At 41.1% G+C, this 18,824-nt stretch overlaps 1 protein-coding gene across 1 annotated transcript in view; it reads right to left on the reverse strand.

Annotated features, from left to right (window-relative positions):
* The window catches only part of LOC100656762 (zinc finger protein 665-like), a 76,029-nt gene that overhangs the window by 16,059 nt on the left and 41,146 nt on the right, over window positions 1–18,824 (reverse strand). Inside the window, exons 6-7 of the mRNA XM_064293175.1 lie at window positions 5,214–5,483; window positions 1,312–1,335 (exon numbers count right to left, since the gene is read on the reverse strand). Of these exons, the coding sequence (XP_064149245.1) occupies window positions 1,312–1,335; window positions 5,214–5,483 (294 nt within the window). The remainder of the gene's footprint in view (window positions 1–1,311; window positions 1,336–5,213; window positions 5,484–18,824) is intronic.

Consider the following 18,824-nt stretch of genomic DNA (forward strand, 5'->3'; position numbering starts at 1 on the left):
GCCATTTGTCTTTCTGGCTTTCCTTTTCTCTTGTTCCTCTCTTTTTTTTTTTTTTTTTAAACGTTGTGTTTCCTCCTCACTATCTCCTCTCCTGCTGTTTCTCCCCTTCTCTCTAGTCCTCCTAAACCTGTTCAGCCCCACTGTTTCATCTAGTTGCTCTTTCGCCCCAACCTCTCTGATGTGACCTCATCTTCATGTATTTCTTTCTCTCTCCCTGCATCTCTGTCCCCTTTTGCTCTGTTAAGCTCCCTCTGTCCCCACTCTCTGGCACCCCCAACTGGCTGAGTTCCCTCCCTGCTGTTTCTCCCTCTTATCTCCATGTCACCCCTTGCACCCCAAGTCACTCTGTCTCACATGGTTCCAACTGTTTTACCCCGCCCCCTTCTACTCCCACTCTGTTGAAATGCCTCTCCCTTTTGTCTTCCCACTCCTAGTACTGTGGGCCCCTCTCCTCTTTGTTCCCTTCACTCTTGGATGATTATCCTTTTTTGCAGTTATCTTTTTTATTTTATTCCCTGCTACTTTTCTTAGTTTATTCTCTTTCACTGTTAAGAGTCTCTCTGCAAGTCCTTCCCCAGGCCTCCATTTTGCCATCTGTTTATGGTTTTCCATAATGTTTGTTTTCTAACTTTCAATACTTGTAGTTCACTCACAGTTGCTCTGTGACTTTGTCCCAATCCCCTTGCCCACATGTACACAGGGATGGAATGAAGTGCCCGCTGCCCAGAAAAAGCACTTTCCAGTGGGTGGGACCAAGACCAAACAGCGGGTGCCACAGGACAGACACGGATCTCCTCTACCGACACGGGTTTCAGGAAGGAAGCGGTGACAGTGAAGGGGAAGTCGAAGAGACAGCAGGACCCAACTAAAAGACGTAAGGTTGAGCTCAGGAGAGGTGGGATCTCAGAGTCCCAGGGCCAAGGAGAGGATGGGTGGCCCAGGCTGCCCTCCAGAGGCGACACGGAGGGGGGAGGGGCGGGAGGTCGCCAGAGAATCTCCCTGTTAGGACTTGACCCGACACAGAGGGGCGGGGTCAGGGAAGGGTTTTAAGCAGGAAAAAAACGCGGCAGGTGGTGTCTGCACGGCCCGAAGGCAGAAAGCCCAGGGCGGGGATCCTAAGCGCGATTTTACACCGAAACTGACGCGGACGCCCGGCCGGCGGCGGAGCGACCAGGGCTCGGAACGTCTCACGCCCGCTTCGGGATCTCAGGGAAAGGACAGGTGCAGGGACTTTAATGTCCAGAGTGACACCCGGGCCTGGGTATGGAGGGCAACAGCTGGTCTAAACCAGAAAGACGCACTCTCACGCACCTGGGTCTTGGAGCAACGCGCTTCCTCATCTGCAGTAAACTGCGCAGGCGCCCGCCGGAAAAGGCCGGCACCGTGGGGGCGTGGCCAGGGCGGGGCGAGGAGAAGAACAAGTTCCGGCGGGAACACGGTGGGTCGGCTGGACAGGGTGTGTCCGTGGGCCGGGGCTTTTCGGCGACTTGATTCCGGTAGATCTCCGTTTCCGGGTTTAAAGCTTTTGAGTGTCTTTGGTCTGTGCATAAGGGATGCTCTCTGCCTATTTTAACTTCATGTTTCAGACAGTTTAAGGAAAAGCCAAGAGTATGAGGACCACTTACATTGGAAAATGCGATTTTCCTCAAGTTGGAATGGCTTAAATCGAAAGTTTTTACAAGCTAGTGGAGGCGCGTTTCCTAGGACAAACGCGACGGAACTTAGGGGTATGGGCTTGGGACCTTGAAAGAGGGAGGCTGATGTGCAGAAGCGGTTGGACTCAGGAATTGCTCCGGATATTAGAATTTAAGCCATTTAGTTAAGAAAGCACTGGAATGTCAGCGTAGGAGATCCAAACTAAAATGTGAAATGCAAAACTGCCTGTGCGAATGTGTAGTTTCATCCCGACACCCTACGAGTGCCTCATTTCCATTTCTATCGCTCATGCACCAGGGAGGCAGAGACTCTTACCGTGATTCCTGAGACTTTCTCTGGGCCAGACCTGGCGTAGGGGCATAAAAGACAGTCATGTAGTAATTTGGGTCACCAACCTTTGCTTATAAAATACTAATAACGGCTAAAATAAAAAAAAATAGTAAATATTTGCAAGAATGAGAGGATACTGGAATTCTTTTGCTGGCGTGGATGCAAAATGGTACGGAGTAGTGGAAAACTGGAAATTTCTCAAACATCTATGAATAGAACAACCTTATGACCCAGAAATCCCACTGCTTGGAGGTGAGATAGTGGCTCCTGGATGAGGCCTGGGCCGAGCCAGGTGGCAGAAACCAAAACAAAAAAGTGTTGCTAATCAATGCAGTAGGACTCATGGCGCTCCAGTGTGCCACAGAGAATGGCTCTCTAAGGTTTCTATGGCTGGGACTTCTGGGGAGCAGATCAGGCATGTCTTCCTTAGCACCTTGGTACTTGGTAACCCTTGAATGTCTTTGGTGTCCTGTGGAAAAGGCTTGCTTTCTGCCAATATTTAAGTTACTGTTTCAGACAGTTTAAGGTAAAAGCTTAGAGTTGTGTGGTACCACTTACAAGCTACGATGTTTTCCTCTTGACAAGTTGAAAATGGCTTAAGCTGAAAGGTTTTTTGTTTTTTTTTTTTCCGCAAGCTGGTCCAAGGAGTGAGGCAGAAGCTACTCGGGGCGCAGAGACTGGGCTGGAGGAGGTGTGATGTGTGGCGGTGGTTGGATCCAGGAGAGTTTGCAATGGTGACAGTTCAAGCAATTTGAGTAAGAGGAACTTGAATTCTCTGTGTCACTGTTAGGAACCCTCGAGTTGGTTCTGTGTTGTTGTTAGCTGCCATCAAGTTGGTTCCGACTCATAATGACCCCATGTACAACAAAGTGAAACACTGCCTGGTCTTGTGCCATCCTCTCAGTCCTTGCTATATTTGAGCCCATTGTTGCAGACACTGTGTCAACCTATCTTGTTGAGGGTCTTCCTCTTTTTCCCTGACCTTCTACCTTTCCAAGCATAATGTTCTTTTCCAGGGACTGATTCCTCCTGATAACATGTTCAAAGTACATGAGATGAAGTTTCACTGGTCCAGATGTGAGAATTTTTTTCTTTTATGTTGAGTGGAATCCATACTACAGGCTTTAGTCTTGGTCTGCATCAGTAAGTGCTTTAAGTTCTCTTCATTTTCAGCAAGCAAGGCTGTGTCATCTGCATATCACAGGTTATTAATGAGTCTTCCTGCAATCTTGATGCCATATTCTTCATATAGTCCAGTTTTTTGTATTATTTGCTTGCATACAAATTGAATAAGTATGGTAAAAGGATACAACCCTAACCCACACCTTTTCTGATTTTAAATCACTCAGTATTCCCTTGTTCTGTTTGAACACTGGGTCTTGATCTATGTCCAGTTTCCTCATGTGCACAATTAAGTGTTCTGGAATTCCCATTCTTTGCAATGTTATCCATAACTTGTTATGATTCACACAGTTTATGTAACATTATGAAATTGATAAAGAATAAAATGAGAGTTTCTCAGAGTGTAAGGTGGTGGTGAACACTGATTTCATAGACACAGGAGGGAAACGGGGGGGCGGGGGATGAGAAAATGTCAATAGTTAGATTGTGGTAGTGCTTACATGACTATATATTTGTCAAAACTAGTATGCTTGTACACCTAAAAAGTGCACATTTTATGTTAGGTAAATTGTCCATGCAATACCAGTACCAGGTGCCCTTGAGTTGATTCCAACTCATGGTGACCCCATGTGTGTCAGAGTAGAACTGTGCTCCAGAGAGCTTTTAATGACTGGTTTTCCAGAAGTAGATCACCAGATCTTTCTTTTAAGGCACTTGTAGGTGGACATAAACCTCCAACCTATTGGTTAGCAGCTGAGCACATTAACCATTTACACCATCCAGGGACATACCTCAATAAACCGTACTAAAATAAAACCTGTTACATAATTACAAATACGCCCAATGGAATTTGATGATATAGGGTGGTTACCGGTAAAAATGGCATGGGGGCTGTGTCTAACCTCCTCTAACTTCACAAGGGGGAAGGAGAATCAAGATCAACAGCCCAAGGCTGATTCCTAGGAGGCAGAGGTTAGACATGCCTCCTCTCTCGACCACCTTTACCAGTTCTGACACCAGCTGTCCCTCCCACAGCACTCTCCCCAGCTGGGCTCAATAATTTGTTGCATTGGCCACACAGATCTTGCAGACAATACTCATGATTATGTGGTTTATTAGGGAAGTAACAGGTCATAATTCACGTTCAGGGACATTCAGGATACAGTTCTTCCCTCAGGTCAGGACAGCCTCTTGTTAACCATGCCCGCACGGCACACTCTCTCTGGCACTTGACCTCTGCCTCCTTGCACAAGAATTACAAAGCACTTTTAGCTCTGCCAGTAAGTGCCCCCATGCACCCAGCTCTACCAGGCAAGCCTCAGTCCCAGGGCACTCAGCTCTAGCTTGGTAGGTCAGCATATCTAGCTCCACCAAGTGCCTGGAGGCACCTTACTCTGCTCCCAAGCTTCCTGCCCAAAGGTATTCAGCTTTCTTGCACCATGAGCTGGGAAGTCCACTGCGCAGTCTCCTACTGATCTCTCTTGCCGCCGCTTCTCTGCCACCACTTCTCGCCATCCTCAGTGTCACAGCCCTTTCTGTCTCTCATTCTCCTGGTTCTAGGAGCTTCTCAGGGCAAAGATCCTAGGTCCAAAGGACACACTCTGCTCTTGTCCCTTCTTCCTTGGTGAGGGTGATATCCTTTCCTCCTACCTCTAGGATGACTCATTTTAAGCCTAGCAGGATGGCAAAACTGACCATTCCCCTTGGTGGGCCATAATTACCTTATTTGCACAGTCCCACCCAAGCACTTGAGTGGGAGTTACAAGACCATGGTGAGAAAGTTCACACAAAAGTGATCCATTGGAGAGGCGGAGCCAAGATGGCGGACTAGGTAGACGCTACCTCGGATCCCTCTTGCAACAAAGACTCAGAAAAACAAGTGAATCGATCACATACATAACAATCTACGAACCCTGAACAACAAACACAGATTTAGAGACGGAAAACGAACAAATATGGGGAAGCACAAATACGGGGAAGCAGCGATTGATTTAGGAGCCTGGAGCCAGCGTCCCAGTCAGGTAACCTTGGCGCCTGATTTAGGGCAGGGCCCAGGGGAGCTGACGGCGCAAACAAGGGGCGCAGCCCTACCCCCCTGAACTCACCCCGGGAGGGGGCCCAGCTGGTCCTCGTGGGCGGCGTGGAGACACAGCCGATGGGAGAAGTCCCCGGGAGGCAGTGACTGGTCTTGGAGCTGGGAGTGCAGCGTCCCAGCCGGGGAATCTTGCCGCGGGGCTTTTGACTGGGCGCTGTCACGGAGCAAGCACGGGGAGCAGCTCCACTCCCCTGAACTAACCCCGGGAGGGGGCCCAGCCGGTCTGCGAGGGTGCGCGGCGACGTGGCTGGCGGGACGAGAAGTTCCTGGGAGGCAGCGACTGATTTTGGAGTCGGGAGTGCACCGTCCCAGCAGGGGAACCTTGACGCTGGGTGTGGGACTGGCAGCGGAGGATCTGACCGCGGCTTCAGTGGGCCAGATCCCTGGGGGACAATCTCCACACAGCCAGCACACATAGGCGACACGCCCCTCGGGAATCTCAGATAAAATAGTCATTCCAAGCAAGACAAGCAACTCTGGCTATATACTGAGGTGCTACTCTCCTATCCCTCTGATCCCTCCCCCACCCTCCCCAGGTGGCGTCATTAACATTGGAATTTCCTGAGCCAGAGGGAGAACGGGTCCAGCTCCGCGGCGGCTTTGCTTCCCCCCCCCCCCTTTTTTTTTCTTCTTTTGGTCTTTTCCTAACCCACTCTTCCGGCCTGAGAGAAGGAAACACAAAAAACCCAGGGACCAAAAATCCACCCCTAATTGGACTAAAAACACAGAACCAGCTACAGTCAAGCATATATGATCCAAATCTCAGACTTTCATCCTTACAGGGAACAAGGTGGTGGTTATAATCCAAAGGCAGTTCTGATAGGGATCTGACTACATTTTTTTTTAGCGGATTTTCTGGAAAAACTGGTTTCCCAGTGATGGCTCGGAGACAGCAGTCCATATCAAACCACATAAATAAGCAGACCATGACAGCTTCTACAACCCCCCAAACAAAAGAATCAAAATCTTTCCCAAATGAAGATACAGTCCTGGAATTATCAGATACAGAATATAAAAAACTAATTTACAGAATGCTTCAAGATATCAGAAACGAAATAAGGCAAACTGCAGAAAAAGCCAAGGAACACACTGATAAAACAGTTGAAGAACTCAAAAAGATTATTCAAGAACATAGTGGAAAAATTAATAAGTTGCAAGAATCCATAGAGAGACAGCATGGAGAAATCCAAAAGATTAACAATAAAATTACAGAATTAGACAACGCAATAGGAAGTCAGAGGAGCAGACTCGAGCAATTAGAATGCAGACTGGGACATCTGGAGGACCAGGGAATTAACACCAATATAGCTTAAAAAAAATCAGATAAAAGAATTAAAAAAAATGAAGAAACCCTAAGAATCATGTGGGACTCTATCAAGAAGGATAACTTGCGTGTGATTGGAGTCCCAGAACAGGGAGGGAGGACAGAAAACACAGAGAAAATAGTTGAAGATCTCCTGACAGAAAACTTCCCTGACATCATGAAAGACGAAAGGACATCTATCCAAGATGCTCATCGAACCCCATTTAAGATTGATCCAAAAAGAAAAACACCAAGACATATTATCATCAAACTCGCCAAAACCAAAGATAAAGAGAAAATTTTAAAAGCAGCCAGGGAGAAAAGAAAGGTTTCCTTCAAGGGAGAATCAATAAGAATAAGTTCAGACTACTCAGCAGAAACCATGCAGTCAAGAAGGCAATGGGATGACATATATAGAGCACTGAAGGAGAAAAACTGCCAGCCAAGGATCATATATCCAGCAAAACTCTCTCTGAAATATGAAGGCGAAATTAAGATATTTACAGATAAACACAAGTTTAGAGAATTTGCAAAAACCAAACCAAAGCTACAAGAAATACTAAAGGATATTGTTTGGTCAGAAAACCAATAATATCAGATACCAGCACAACACGAGGTCACAAAACAGAACATCCTGATATCAACTCAAATAGGGAAACAACAAAAACAAATTAAGATTAATTAAAAAAAAAATGCTCATAACAGGGAATCACTGAAGTCAATATGTAAAAGATCACAATAATCAAAAAGAGGGACTAAATACAGGTGGCATAGAACTGCCATATGGAGAGTGATACAAGGCGATATAGAACAATACAGGTTAGGTTTTTACTTAGAAAAATAGGGGTAAATAATAAGGTAACCACAAAGAGGTATAACAACTCCATAACTCAAGATAAAACCAAGAAAAATGTAATGGCTCAACAAACATAAAGTCAAACACTACGAAAATGAGGATCTCACAATTTACTAAGAAAAACGTTTCAGCACAAAAAACTATGTGGAAAAATGAAATTGTCAACAACACACATAAAAAGGCATCAAAATGACAGCACTAAAAACTTACTTATCTATAATTACGCTGAATGTAAATGGACTAAATGCACCAATAAAGAGACAGAGAGTCTCGGACTGGATAAAGAAACACGATCCGTCTATATGCTGCCTACAAGAGACACACCTTAGACTTAGAGACACAAACAAACTAAAACTCAAAGGATGGAAAAAAATATATCAAGCAAACAATAAGCAAAAAAGAAGAGGAGTAGCAATATTAATTTCTGACAAAATAGACTTTAGACTTAAATCCACCACAAAGAATAAAGAAGGACACTACATAATGATAAAAGGGACAATTGATCAGGAAGACATAACCATATTAAATATTTATGCAATGACAGGGCTGCAAAATACATAAATCAAATTTTAACAGAACTGAAAAGTGAGATAGACACCTCCACAATTATAGTAGGAGACTTCAACACACCACTTTCGGAGAAGGACAGGACATCCAATAAGAAGCTCAATAGAGACACGGAAGACCTAATTACAACAATCAACCAACTTGACCTCATTGACTTATACAGAACTCTCCACCCAACTGCTGCAAAGTATACTTTTTTTTCTAGCGCACTTGGAACATTCTCTAGAATAGACCACATATTAGGTCATAAAACAAACCTTTGCAGAATCCAAAACATCGAAATATTACAAAGCATCTTCTCAGACCACAAGGCAATAAAACTAGAAATCAATGAGAGAAAAACTAGGGAGAAGAAATCAAATACTTGGAAACTGAACAATACCCTCATGAAAAAAGACTGGGTTATAGAAGACATCAAGGAGGGAATAAGGAAATTCATAGAATGCAACGAGAATGAAAATACTTCCTATCAAAACCTCTGGGACACAGCAAAAGCAGTGCTCAGAGGCCAATTTATATTGATAAATGCACACATACAAAAAGAAGAAAGAGCCAAAAGCAGAGAACTGTCCCTACAACTTGAACAAATAGAAAGTGAGCAACAAAAGAATCCATCAGGCACCAGGAGAAAACAAATAGTAAAAATTAGAGCTGAACTAAATGAATTAGAGAACAGAAAAACAATTGAAAGAATTAACAAAGCCGAAAGCTGGTTCTTTGAAAAAATTAACAAAATTGATAAACCATTGGCTAGACTGACTAAAGAAATACAGGAAAGGAAACAAATAACCCGAATAAGAAACGAGAAGGACCACATCACAACAGAACCAAATGAAATTAAAAGGATCATATCAGATTATTACGAAAAATTGTACTCTAACAAATTTGCACACCTAGAGGAAACGGATGAATTCCTGGAAAAACACTACCTACCTAAACTAACACAATCAGAAGTAGAACAACTAAATAGACCCATAACAAAAAAAGAGATTGAAACGGTAATCGGAAAACTCCCAACAAAAAAACCCTGGCCCGAATGGCTATACTGCAGACTTCTACCAAACTTTCAGAGAAGAGTTAACACCACTACTACTAAAGGTATTTCAAAGCATAGAAAATGACGGAATACTACCCAACTCATTCTATGAAGCCACCATCTCCCTGATACCAAAACCAGGTAAAGACATTACAAAAAAAGAAAATTACAAACCTATATCCCTCATGAACATAGATGCAAAAATCCTCAACAAAATTCTAGCCAATAGAATTCAACAACATATCAAAAAAATAATTCACCACGATCAAGTGGGATTTATACCAGGTATGCAAGGCTGGTTTAATATCAGAAAAACCATTAATGTAATCCACCACATAAATAAAACAAAAGACAAAAAGCACATGATCTTATCAATTGAGGCAGAAAAGGCATTTGACAAAGTCCAGCACCCATTTATGATAAAAACTCTAACCAAAATAGGAATTGAAGGAAAATTCCTCAACATAATAAAGGGCATCTATGCAGAGCCAACAGCCAAAATCACTCTAAATGGAGAGAGCCTGAAAGCATTTCCCTTGAGAACGGGAACCAGACAAGGATGCCCTTTATCACCACTCGTATTCAACATCGTGCTAGAAGTCCTAGCCAGGGCAATTAGGCTAGACAAAGAAATAAAAGGCATCCGGATTGGCAAGGAGGAAGTAAAATTATCTCTATTTGCAGATGACATGATCTTATACACAGAAAACCGTAAGGAATCCTCCAGAAAACTACTGAAACTAATAGAAGAGTTTGGCAGAGTCTCAGGTTATAAAATAAACATACAAAAATCACTTGGATTCCTCTACATCAACAAAAGGAACATCAAAGAGGAAATAACCAAATCAATACCATTCACAGTAGCCCCCAAGAAGATAAAATACTTAGGAATAAATCTTACCAAGGATGTAAAAGACCTATACAAAGAAAACTACAAAGCTCTACTACAAGAAATTAAAAAGGACAATACTTAAGTGGAAAAACATACCTTGCTCATGGATAGGAAGACTTAACATAGTAAAAATGTCTATTCTACCAAAAGCCATCTATACATACAATGCACTTCCGATCCAAATTCCAATGTCATTTTTTAAGGTGATAGAGAAACAAATCACCAATTTCATATGGAACGGAAAGAAGCCTCGGATAAGCAAAGCATTACTGAAAAAGAAGAAGAAAGTGGGAGGCCTCACTCTACCTGATTTCAGAAGCTATTATACAGCCACAGTAGTCAAAACAGCCTGGTGCTGGTACAACAACAGGCACACAGACCAATGGAACAGAATTGAGAACCCAGATATAAATCCATCCACATATGAGCAGCTGATATTTGACAAAGGCCCAGTGTCAGTTAATTGGGGAAAAGATAGTCTTTTTAACAAATGGTGCTGGCATAACTGCATATCCATTTGCAAAAGAATGAAACAGGACCCATACCTCACACCATGCACAAAAACTAACTCCAAGTGGATCAAAGACCTAAACATAAAGACTAAAACGATAAAGATCATGGAAGAAAAAATAGGGACAACACTAGGAGCCCTAACACAAGGCATAAACAGAATAGAAAACATTACCAAAAATGACAAAGAGAAACCAGATAACTGGGAGCTCCTAAAAATCAAACACCTATGCTCATCTAAAGACTTCATCAAAAGAGCAAAAAGACCACCTACAGACTGGGAAAGAATTTTCAGCTATGACATCTCCGACCAGCGCCTGATCTCTAAAATCTACATGATTCTGTCAAAACTCAACCACAAAAAGACAAACAACCCAATCAAGAAGTGGGCAAAGGATATGAACACACACTTCACTAAAGAAGATATTCAGGCAGCTAACAGATACATGAGAAAATGCTCTCGATCATTAGCCATTAGAGAAATGCAGATTAAAACGATGATGAGATTCCATCTCACTCCAACAAGGCTGGCATTAATCCAAAAAACACAAAATAATAAATGTTGGAGAGGCTGCGGAGAGATTGGAACTCTTATACACTGCTGGTGGGAATGTCAAATGGTACAACCACTTTGGAAATCTATCTGGCGTTATCTTAAACAGTTAGAAATAGAACTACCATACAACCCAGAAATCCCACTTCTCGGAATATACCCTAGAGAAACAAGAGCCTTCACACAAACAGATATATGCACACCCATGTTTATTGCAGCTCTGTTTACAATAGCAAAAAGCTGGAAGCAACCAAGGTGTCCATCAACGGATCGATGGGTAAATAAATTGTGGTATATTCACACAATGGAATACTACGCATCGATAAAGAACAGTGACGAATCTGTCAAACATTTCATAACATGGAGGAACCTGGAAGGCAGTATGCTGAGTGAAATCAGTCAGAGGCAAAAGGACAAATATTGTATAAGACCACTATTATAAGATCTTGAAAAATAGTATAAACTGAGAACACATACTTTTGAGGTTACGAGGGGGGGAGGGAGGGAGGGAGGGAGAGGGTTTTTTACTGATTAATTAGCAGATAAGAACTGCTTTAGGTGAAGGGAAGGACAACACTCAATACATGGAAGGTCAGCTCAACCGAACTGGACTGGACCAAAAGCAAAGAAGTTTCCAGGATAAACTGAATACTTCAAAGGTCAGCGGAGCAAGGGCGGGGGTTTGGGAACCATGGTTTAAGGGGACTTCTAAGTCAATTGGCAAAATAATTCTATTATGAAAACATTCTGCATCCCACTTTGAAATGTGGCGTCTGGGGTCTTAAAAGCTAACAAGCGGCCATCTAAGATGCATCAATTGGTCTCAACCCACCTGGAGCAAAGGAGAATGAAAAACACCAAGGTCACACGACAACTAAGAGCCCAAGAGACAGAAAGGACCACATGAACCAGAGACCTACACTATCCTGAGACCAGAAGAACTAGTTGGTGCCCGGCCACAATCGATGACTGCCCTCACAGGGAGCACAATAGAGAACCCCTGAGGAAGCAGGAGATCAGTGGGATGCAGACCCCAAATTCTGATAAACAGACCATACTTAATGGTGTGGATGTGACTAGAGGAATCCCGGCGGTCATGGTCCCCAAACCTTCTGTTGGCACAGGATGGGAACCATCCCCGAAGACAATTCATCACACATGAAAGGGACTGGACAGTGGGTGGGAGAGAGAAGCTGATGGAGAGTGAGCTAATTATATCAGGTGGACACTTGAGACTGTGTTGGCATCTCCTGTCTGGAGGGGGGATGGGAGGATAGAGAGAGTTGGAGGCTGCCAAAGTTTTCCCGAAAGGAGAGACTGGAAGGGCTGACTCATTAGGGGGAAAGCAAGTGGGAGTAAGGAGTAAGATGTATATTAACTTGTGTGTGACAGACTGACTTGATTTGTAAACGTTCACTTGAAGCTCAATAAAAGTTAATTAAAAAAAAAAGAAGTGATCCATTGCACTGCAGAAGTCAATGCCTGGCTTCAAAACTTCAAAGAACAGACTGACTCACTTATTAGAGGCTAATTTAAGTTGAAGCCAACGCTCATTTACCATTCCAAAAATCCTTGGGCCCTTAAGAATTATGCCAAATCTACCCTGCCTGTGCTCTATAAATGGGACACCAGAGCCTGGATGGCAGCACATCTATTTACAACATGGTTAACTGAATATTTTAAGCCCACTGTCGAGAATTACCATTCAGAAAAAAAAAAGAAGAAAGCCTAAGAATTATGTGGGATACTACCAAGAGGAAAAACCTATGAATGATTGGAGTACCAGAATGAGGGGGAGGGTGGAGGCAATAAGTTGGGGGGGGGGTAGAGAGAATAACAGAAAACACAAAGAGAATTGTTGATTTGTTGGCAGAAAACTTCCCTAACATTATGAAAGATGAGTAGATAGCTATCCAAGAAGCCAAATGAATGCTATACAGGAGAGACCCCAAAAGAAAGTCACCAAGATGTACCATAATCAAACTTACCAAAACCAAAGACAAAGAAAGAATCCTGAAGGCAGCTAGGGATAAACAATAAGTCAGCTACAAAATAGCAGCCATTAAGACTAAGCTCAGATTGCTTAGTAGAAACCATGCAGACAAGAAGGCAATGGAATGACATATATATAGCCTTGAAGGAAAAAACTGCCAACCAAGAATTAAATATCTAGCAAAATTTCACTCAAGTATGGTGGCAAATTTAGGTCATTTCTAGATAAACAGAAATTAAGTGAATTGTAAAAACCACAGCAAAATTACAAGAAATATTAAAGGAAGTCCTCCAGTTAGAGAACCAACAACATCAGACAAAAATACAAGATTAGGACATAGGATAGATCAACAAGATATCAACCCAGATAGGGAATTCACAAAAACAAATCAAAGCTAAAAGACTGAAAAACAGGGAACTAGAGACATCAATGTGTAAGTGACAATGTCAAAACAAAAAAGACAGAATAAACGGTGTAGGCACAGAATTTCCATATAGGGAGGAAGTCAAGGCAATATCAAAAAATAAAAGACTTGTTTAAACTTAGAAAAATGAAGGTAAATTTCAAGGCAACCACAAATAAAGCTAACAGACTTACAGATCAAAATAAAAAAACAAAACATAAGGACTCAGCAAACACAAAAGCAACAATAATGAAAGAAATAAAAAGAAAATATATAAACAAGAAGAATTCAGCACAGAAAATTAACCAGAACAAAGAAACCATCAACACCACACACACACACACACACACACACACACACACACACAAATCAAAATGCTAGCAGTAAACTTACACCTATCAATAATTACACTGAATGTAAATTACCTAAACACACCGGTAAAGAGACAGAGTAGCAGAATGGATTTAAAAAATGAACCTTCTATATGCTGTCTACAAGAGACACACCTCAGACACAAAGATATAAACATAAAAAAGTCAAAGGATGGAAAAAAAAATATATATGCAAAAAACAGCCAAAAAAGAGCAGGTGTGGCAATAATAATCTCTGATAAAATAGACTTTAAAGCAAAATCCACCATAAAGGATAAGGAAGGGCATTATATAATGATTAAAGCATCCATACATCAGGAGGACATAACCATAGTAAATACATACGCACCCAATGACAAAAAAAAAAAAAATTGTCATTGAGTCAATTCCAACTCATAGTGACCCAATATGACAGAGTAGAACTCCCAATAGGATAAGTTCCAGGTACATGAAACAAACTATCAGCACTGAATAGAGAAATAGACAGTTCCACAATAATAGCAGGAGATCTCAACACCTTTGGTGAAGGACAGAACATCTAGAAAGAAACTCAATAAAGATACAGAAAATCTAAATGTCAAAATCAACCACCTCAACCTCATAGACATATATAGGATACTCCACCCAATAGCAGCAAAGTATACGTTCTTTTCCAAAACACATGGAATATTCTCTAGAATAGACCACATTTTTTGGCCACAAGGCAAGCCTTAAAGAAATTCAGAACATCAAAAACATCAAAATAATACAAAGCATCGTCTCTGATCATACACTTAACTGAACAGCAGCCAAGTATACTTTCTTTTCTAGTGCAAGTGGAACATTCCCTAGAATAGACCACATATTAGGTCATAAAGCAAGCCTTAGTAGAATTCAAAACATCAAAATATTACAAAGAATCTTCTCTGTCCATAAAGACATAAAAGAAGAAATCAATAACAGAAAAAGCAGGGAAAAGAAATCAAACACCTGGACACTGAACAATACCCTGCTCAAAAATGACTGGGTTATAGAAGACATAAAGGATGGAATAAAGAAATTCATAGAATCCAATGAAAATGAAAACACTTCCTATCAGAACCTTTGGGACACAGCAAAAACAGGGCTCAGAGATCAATTTATATCAATAAAGGCACACATACAAAAAGAAGAAAGGGCGAAAATCAAGGAATTATCCCTACAACTTGAACAAATAGAAACAGAGCAACAAAAGAAACCCTCAGGCACCAGAAGAAAGCAAATAATAAAAATTAGAGAAGAATTAAATGAAATAGAGAACAAAAACAACTGAAAGAGTTAACAAGACCAAAAGCTGGCTCTCTGAAAGAAATTAACAAAATTGATAAACCACTGGCCAAACTGACAAAAGAAATACAGGAGAGGAAGCAAATAACCTGAATAAGAAATGAGATGGGCGATATGACAACAGACCCAACTGAAATTAAAAGAATCATATTAGGTTACTATGAAAAATAGAGCACTCTAACAAATTTGAATACCTAGAAGAAATGGATGAATTTGTAGAAACACATTATCTATCTAAACTAACACAAACAGAGGTCGAACAACTAAATAAACCGATAACAAAACAAGAGATTGAAAAGGTAATCGAAAAATTCCCAACAAAAAAAAGCCTTGGCCCGGAAGGCTTCACTGCACAGTTCTACCAAATTTTCAGAGAAGAGTTAACACCACTACAGCTAAAGGTATTTCAGAGCTTAGAAAAGGATGGAATATTCCCAAACTAATTCTGTGAATGCAGCATATCCCTGATACCAAAACCAGGTAAAGACAGCACAAAAAAAAGAAAATTACAGACCTGTATCCCTCATGAACTGAAAAGCAAAAATTCCTCAACAAAATTCTAGCCAATAGAATTCAACAACATATCAAAAATATAATTCACCATGACCAAGTGGGATTCATACCAGCTATGCAGGGATGGTTCAACACTAGAAAAACAATTAATGTAATCCATCACATAAATAAAACAAGACAAGAACCACATCTGGGTTTATGTAGGGATGGTTCAATATTAGAAAAACAATTAATGTAATACACCACATAAATAAAACAAAAGACAAGAATCACATGATCTTAGCAATTGATGCAGAAAAGGCATTTGACAAAGTTCAACACTCATTCATGATAAAAACTCTCAGCAAAATAGGAATAGAAGGATAATTCCTCAACATAATAAAGTGCATTTATACAAAGCCACGAGCCAACATCATCATGAATGGAGAGAGTCTGAAAGCATTCCCCCTGAGATCAGGAACCAGACAAGGATGCCCTCTATCACCACTCTTATTTGACATTGTTCTGGAAGTCGTAGCCAGAGCAATTAGGCTACATAAAGAATTAAAGGGCATCCAGATTGGTAAGGAAGAAGTAAAAGTATCTCTATTTGCAGGTGACATGATCTTATACACAGAAAACCCTAAAGTATGCTCAAGAAAACTACTGAAACTAATAGAAGAGTTCAGCAGATTATCAGGATGCAAGATAAACATACAAAAATCAGGTGGATTCCTCAACACCAACAAAAAGAATATTGAAGAGGAAATCACCAAACCAATACCATTTACAGTAGTCCCCAAGAAGATAAAATACTTAGGAATAAATCTCACCAGACAAGAAAAAGACCTATATAAAAAACTACAAGATGCTACTCCAAGAAACCAAAAGACACATACGTAAGTGGAAGAACATACCTTGCTCATGAATAGGAAGACTTAACATTTTAAAAATGTCTATTCTACCAAAAGCAACCTATAGATACAATGCAATTCTGATCCAAATTCCAATGACATTTTTTAATGAGATGGAGAAACAAATCACCAACTTCCTATGGAAGGGAAAGAGGCCCTGGATAAGTAAGGCATTACTGAAAAAGAAGAACAAAGTGGTGGGAGGCCACACACCACCTGATTTTAGAACCTATTATACTGCCACAGTAGTTAAAACAGCCTGGTACTGGTTCAACAACGATACATAGACCAATGGAACAGAGTTGAGAATCCAGACATAAATCCATCTATATATGCCCAATTGATACTTGACAAAGGCCGCAAATCAATTACATGGGGAAAAGATAGTCTTTAATGAATGGTGCTGGCATAGCTGGATATCCATCTGCAAAAAAATGAAACAAGACCCATACCTCACACCGTGCACAAAAACGAACTCAAAATGGATCAAAGACCTAAATATAAAATCTAAAACGATAAAGATCATGAAAGGAAAAATAGGGACAACGCTAGCAGCCATAATACATGGCATAAACAGTATACAAAACATTATTAGCAATGCACAAACACCGGAAGAGAAACTAGATAAATGGGAGCTCCTAAAAATCAAACACCTATACTCATCCAAAGACTTCACCAAAAGAGTAAAAAGATTACCTACATGCTGGGAAAAAGTTTTTAGTTATGACATTTCCGATCAGTGTCTGATCTCTAAAATCTATATAATACTGCAGAAACTCAACTACAAAAAGACAAATAACCCAATTAAAAAATGGACAAAGGATGTGAACACACACTTCACTAAAGAAGACATTCAGGTAGCTAAGAGGTACATGAGGAAATGCTCATGATCATTAGCCATTAAAACAAAACCCAAAATTAGAGAAACACAAATCAAAACTACAATGAGACATCATCTCACTCCAACAAAGCTGGCATTAATCCAAAAAACACAAAATAATAAGTGTTGGAGAGGTTGTGGAGAGACTGGAACACTTATACAGTGCTGGTGGGAATGTAAAATGGTACAACCACTTTGGAAATTGATTTGGCACTTCCTTAAAAAGCTAGAAATAGAACTACCATACGATCCAGCAATCCCACTCCTTGGAATATATTCTAGAGAAATAAGAGTCTTTACACGAACAGATATATGCACACCCATGTTCACTACAGCACTGTTTACAATAACAAAATGATGGAAGCAACCAAGGTGCCCACTGATGGATGAATGGATAAATAAATTATGGTATATTCACACAATGGAATACTATGCATCAATAAAGAACAAAGATGAATCCGTGAAACACTTCATAACATGGAGGAATCTGGAAGGCATTATGCTGAGTGAAATTAGTCAGTTGCAAAAAGACAAATATTGTATGAGACCACTATTATAAGAACTCAAGAAATAGTTTAAACAGAGAAGAAAATATTCTTTGATGGTTACGAGAAGGGGGAGGGAGGAAGGGAGAGGAGTATTCACTAATTAGATAGTAGACAAGAACTATTTCAGGTGAAGGGAAAGACAACACACAATACAGGAGAGGTCAGCACAATTGGACTTAACCCAAAACAAAGAAGTTTCCTGAATAAATGGAACGCTTTGAAGGCCATAGTAGCAGGGGCGGGGGTTTGGGGACCATGGTTTCAGGGGACATCTAGGTCAACTGGCATAATAAAATCTATTAAGAAAACATTCTGCGTCCCACTTTGGAGAATGGCGTCTAAAATCTTAAATGCTAGCAAGTGGCCACCTAAGATGCATCAATTGGTCTCTACCCACCTGGAGCAAAGGAGAATGAACACCAAAGACACAAGGTAATTATAAGCCCAAGAGACAGAAAGGGCCACATAAACCAGAGACTACATCAGCCTGAGACCAGAAGAACTAGATGGTGCCTGGCTACAACCAATGACTGCAATGACTGCCCTGACAGGGAACACAACAGAGAACTCCTGAGGGAGCAGGAGAGCAGTGGGATACAGACCTCAAATTCTCATAAAAAGACCATACTTAATGGTCTAGTTACCGGAATAAGGTTCTTGTCTCTCACTAGTCAAGAATGAGCAGATAAGGCACGTAGTTTTCCACACTAGCAAAGCTTTATCGAAGAGGCTTACAAGCAGAGACGAGGAGGGCATAGAGCAACGCTTACCCTCATCTCACAGAACAAAAGATGGGCCAAGTTTTTAAAAGTTCTTGGGCAGGAGAAGATTCATGTTTATTCATAGACACAGGTGGGGATATGTTAACTAAGGTGCGCATGCAGCAGCTTTCCAAGATGGCTTCTGTCCTGGAGGCCTCTGGGATTCGTAGCAGGACTTATTATGGGGTGTCACACCTGCACAGTCTCTTGCTCCCTGGGTTCAATTCCCCGGCTGGG

Source organism: Loxodonta africana, chromosome 11 (assembly GCF_030014295.1).
Source record: "Loxodonta africana isolate mLoxAfr1 chromosome 11, mLoxAfr1.hap2, whole genome shotgun sequence".
NCBI lineage: Eukaryota > Metazoa > Chordata > Mammalia > Proboscidea > Elephantidae > Loxodonta > Loxodonta africana.